This window comes from Bison bison, unplaced genomic scaffold (genome assembly GCF_000754665.1).
Source record: "Bison bison bison isolate TAMUID 2011002044 unplaced genomic scaffold, Bison_UMD1.0 scf7180017864289, whole genome shotgun sequence".
Lineage (NCBI taxonomy): Eukaryota > Metazoa > Chordata > Mammalia > Artiodactyla > Bovidae > Bison > Bison bison.
Window position 1 is genome coordinate 10,475,226 of NW_011494861.1, and position 4,955 is coordinate 10,480,180.

Sequence of the window (4,955 nt, forward strand, 5' to 3'; positions counted from 1 at the left end):
ACTCCCGACCCTCCACCTTCAAGCCACAAAGGCAGCCCGCGTGCCTCGCAGCCTGCCTGGGAGCTGCGGCCGCCCTTTGTCCAGAGTTCTGGCCACTCGCCATCTGGAGCGTGGCTCCAGCCAGGGGATCCAGGGAGCGATCAATGTGCCCCTTCGCACACACCCGGGGGTAAGGGAGGGGGAAGTATGTTGCCTCTCCCCAGTCCCATCTCCACAGCAGGCTCCACTCACATCCGGGCCCCGGGCCCCCAGCCCTGACTCTGCACTCCTTCCCCTCCCCAACCCCATCTCCGCAGGTCCATGTCCCAGCTCCCACCCTCATCCTCCGTGTGGCCTCAGCAACCTCTCGATGTGCCTATGGGCTCTCCCTGCCTCGTACCTAGTAATAAATGCTCAAAAACGTGGACTCACCACCGTCACCATCATGTCAGCTGTCTCTGAGTTCATGGGACCATGGGCAACATTTAACCTCTATGACCCCCTGGTTGCTACCTGTCAAACAGGGAAGGGATAGTCCCCTCCCTGGGCAGTCCTAAGAAGCCCTTGGAAGTCCTTGTGTGGTGCTTAGTAGATGCTGAAAAACTGAAATTGTTATCCCCATCGAGCACTGCTTGGATCCCCACAGAGAGACCCCAATGCCCTCCCCACCCCTAGACAGACTCAGCAGCCTGTAGACCCTGGCCATCGAGGGCCCCTAGGGGCCTGCCTGGCTGGGGGTGACTCTGAGTGGCAGCCTTGTCCCTTCACACCTGGGGAGATGAGTTGGGCGCCTCCCTGCTGTCCTGGATGCTCTCTCAGGGGTCACAGCAGGTGGTCCAGGTGGTGATGGAGGGCTGGCCGGGGACTCGCTGGAAGCTACTAGGCAGTAGGAGGGGGCACAGCACTTGCTGCATTTGGATGAGCCCAGAGCGAGGGCCATGGCACAGAACAACCCCGGGGGCACCCATCTCTGCCCTGTGCACAGCCTGGGGTCCTTGTGGTGGCCCTGGATGTGGGGGCACCATTGTGGATAGTGGAATCCCTGCTTTCCCAGAAGACCAGCCTTGTTCCTTACCTGCCCCAGCCTGCCCACGCCCCACATGCCAAGGAGGAAACCCTCCTGTACCTGAGACACTGGGGCTTCATACAGCCCTGTGGACGGCACAACCTGTTAGGGAATCTGGCCCCAGGCAGGGTGGAAGGGCAGTCTGGAGCTGGGCAGAGGCCAGTGGGTATGGCAGTGTCCCCTCCAGACCAGTCCTGCCTGCAGGGCACTGGGAGGTCCGGGGCAGAGTCGCCTGGGGCCAAATGCAAGGCTGGGCAGGAGTGAATGTGTGGCTCTTCTTCAAGCAGTCCTCCTTGTTTATATATGTTTTTAAACTGTGGTGAAACACACGTAACAGTGGAGTACCGTCTCAACCATTTTCAAGTGCACAGCTCAGTGCCGTTGAGCGCATTCACATTGTTTATGTCTCCAGAATGGTCTCACCTTCCCAGATCAAAGCTCTGTCCTCATCACTCACTCAATCCCCACACATTCCCCCTCCCCCGACTCCCATGCTCCTGCTTTGGCCTGTGTGTCTTTGACTCCTCCAGAGACCTCAGAGACGTGGAATCACATAGGATGTGTCCTCCTGTGTCTGGTTTATTTCACTGAGCTTCGTGTCCTAAGGTCCATCCGCGTTGGAACAGGTGTCAGGACCTCCTCCCTGTTTCAGGCCGGACCATATTCTGTCATACAGATGAATCACATTTCGCTTACCCGTTCACCCACTGATGGACACAGGCTGTTTCTGCCTCTTGGCAACTGTGAACATGCTGCCGTGAACACGTTTCAAAGGGTTTCCTTGAGACCCTGCTTTCTATTATTTTGGGTACAGAGCACGAGTGGAATTGCGGGGTCACATGGTGATTCTGTTTAACTTTGGAGGAACAGCCACACTGTTTTCCACACCACTTGCACCATTTGCCCTCCCAACAAGAAGACCTCCCTGGACACGGGGAGCAGATGCCTCTGGAGCACGCGCCGCCCCCCCCCCCCCCCCACCATGGTGCTCTTGGCTTTGCAGTCAGCCTGGGAGGGGTGGACTTGGGGTGTGGGTTACTTAGAAATGGGTTGTGGTCCTAGATTACCGAATTCTAACATAATCACACCCAGCTAGTGTGTTTGGCCTGAGCCTCCATATCCACAGCAAGGTGCCTCAGTGGTTGTTCCCAGACACCCCACCCCAGACTTAGTGAGCTCTCCAGGATGGCGGCAAGACACGCTCCCCTCTCTCCTCCCCAGCTGCTGGGGGCTGCCGAGGCAAAGGATCTGATCCCCTCCACACCCTGGGCTGCCTTTGCGCTAAGACTGCCAGCCAGGAGCAGCCCTGGGTTCTCCCCCACCCCCAAACCCTCCCTCCTCGGCAGCCCCCCCAGGCTGCTGGGCCACTCACCTCGGACGTGTGAGCCAGGAGCCCAGCGACTTTCCCACACTTTGGCCCCATTCACAGTGTTAAGCGGCCCACAAAGGCCAGGCGTGTGCCTCGGAGGCCGCGCTGCCATCTGGCCCACACGCGGGGAGGGAGCCAGCGAGCCTTTCATCCGGCCGGGCTGAGATTTAACACCATTCATTTCATATTTCCCACAACTCAAAATTGGATCAAAGCTGCTCCTGTCAGGGGGAGGGGGTGGAGGGAGGGAGGAGGCATCTCCCCCACAGACCACCCGCCACCCTCACCTCCACCCCGGCCCACTGCAGGTGGGCATACAGTTGGAGTGGTGGGGGCCGGACCACTTCTGCTGGCACGTGTCTCCTCTGGGCCAAAAGCTGGCTCAGGGGAGGCAGCCAGGGCAGGGCACACACCCCCAGACAACTGCCCCTCCAAAGCCAGGAGGCAGGGGACAGGTCCCAGCTTGGGTGCTGCTCTCAGTTCTGGGCAGGACTCTGGGGCGCCACTGCCAGCAGCCCGACAGTCAGGCATATGTGGGCTCAGGTGGGGGCTGCAGCCACAGCCCACCCCTTACTCCTGCGTTCCCTTTTCCTGACCAAGCTCCTCCTTGGCACCGGGTGCTGGGCTGGCAGGGTGTGGGAATGGGGACACAGGAGACTCAGCCACTCTGCTCTCCACCCACAGCCTGGCCCCCAAGGAGTCCATAAGCAGGCCAGCTGCCCAGCACAAGCCCTACTTTGGCTGAGCGTCACCAGGTCCCCCTTGTAGCCTGTGGGAGCTGCCAGATGGACTGTGGAGCAAAGCACAGAGCCTCTGTCCTCCGCACACCCACCCCCATTTTGCCCAGGTACCCTCTGCCCTTTGGCATCAACCAGATATGGCCAGATATCTGTGGCAGGGGTCCCCCTGCTCAAAGAGAAGCCCAGGCCCAAGGCAGGAACCTCAGGGTCACCTGCGTCCCACAGCCAACCTGGGCCTGTGTCCCCTTCAGGAGAGGTGCTTCAGGGGAGAAGCAAGTGCCAAAGGGTGAAGGTGGGCTGCCTTCTATCTCGATCCAAAGTCATCTGACATTTCCACCCCCAGAGCCCCTCACCTAATCCATCCCAGGGGTGACCAGGGGCTCTCAGGGCTGTCTTGGGCTGACTCCAAGCCAAGCCTGCCCACTATCTTCCTGCTTCCTAGACAGGGCCCTCTCTGGGTCACCAAAGGCTTCCTGTGCTACGTACTTCTTGAGCAGGTCCACCAAGCAGGCCACTCAAAGCTGCGAGTCCCTGCCAAGACCTTTGTTAGGGCCCTGCGATTCCCAGCCACACTCAGAGGTGGCTGCTGTCCAGGGAACTGTGCTCCTGGATTTGAACTCCAGCTAATGTGCCCTGATGCCAACTGCTGGCTCCCAGGACTGAAGCCCTGCTCCCCCTTAGACCTTCTTGGATCCTGCCCTGCCCCTAGAAGGCAGGCCCAGCCCCACCCCCTTGCTCAGTCCCTACAGAACGGGATTCCTGGCTGCAGAGAATCAGAGGACAGTGACTATTCTGGGTGGAGGGGTGCTCCAAGCAGCCACTCCCCTAGGACCCAGGGTGGGGCTGGCCCCCAAGTTGTCACTGGCCCTCAGCTGGGCTGACCAGGGACCAGGATCAGCGGTTCCGCTAGTGGGTCTGAGCTGGTACAGCATTTGTGTGAGCTCCAGGCCAGGGCCTCATGTCTGCCTCCTGGCACCCCTTCCCCGCCACTGGCAAAGTGCTTAAGGACAGCAGACCTTATAGGTGCCCCCAGGGCTGAAATAGGACAGCACGTGGCTGAGGCTTTCCCCCCGTCCCACAGGAGCAGTGACCACACACCTGTAAGGAGCATGCCTGGAGCCACTGTGACGGCCAGCCAGATGGGGGTGGGGTGGGGCCACGCTGGCCACCTGTTGGTTCAGAGCACCCCAGATGCTACAGCCTGATAAGCCTTAGCTCCCCAGAGGAGGGGGCGCAGAAGCTCCTGGAAGGCATCTCAGGGACTCTGGCTCCCTAAAGCTACCCAAAGCCCAGCCTAGGAGGTGCAGCGGCCCATTTTCCAGCTCTTAAGTCACATGTCCCAGGTGACAGCCTGGGGACTTGCCACATATGCCAGTAGGTCTGATGCTGAGAGCCCCCCTTCCACCTGAGCAGAGGGAGGTGGCTGTATCTGCTTCCTCCGTTACCCCTCCCCTGAGGGCAGCAGGTCCCTGCTTGGGAGGGTGTCCATCCCTCTGGAAGCTGCCGCACTTGTACATTCTAGAGCTCTCTCCGTATCTGCGCTCCTGTCCTCTGCAAGCCAGCAGCGCGGAGTCGCTGGGGAGGGGGCTGTAGGGAGAGAGGGGGACTGGGGAGGCGAGGGGCGGGGAGGGCGCCGCTCCTTCCTGCCCCCCGCCCTCGTCCCTGCGGCCTGGGAAAAGGCAGCATATTGAGGCGCGGGGCTCCCAGCATCAGGCCCCGGGATGCTAATGAGGGCGAGCGCGTTCCCACAGCCCGGACATTGTGCCGCGCGGCCCACCTGCTCCTCGGGGAGCGCCCATTG

General features: G+C 60.7%; 1 protein-coding gene across 1 annotated transcript in view; it reads left to right on the forward strand.

Annotated features, from left to right (window-relative positions):
- Window positions 1-4,955, forward strand: part of HES5 (hes family bHLH transcription factor 5) — a 7,691-nt gene that overhangs the window by 1,687 nt on the left and 1,049 nt on the right. The window contains exons 2-4 of the mRNA XM_010850212.1: window positions 2,267-2,426; window positions 2,895-2,957; window positions 3,406-3,446. Coding sequence (XP_010848514.1) covers window positions 2,267-2,426; window positions 2,895-2,957; window positions 3,406-3,446 — 264 coding nt within the window. The remainder of the gene's footprint in view (window positions 1-2,266; window positions 2,427-2,894; window positions 2,958-3,405; window positions 3,447-4,955) is intronic.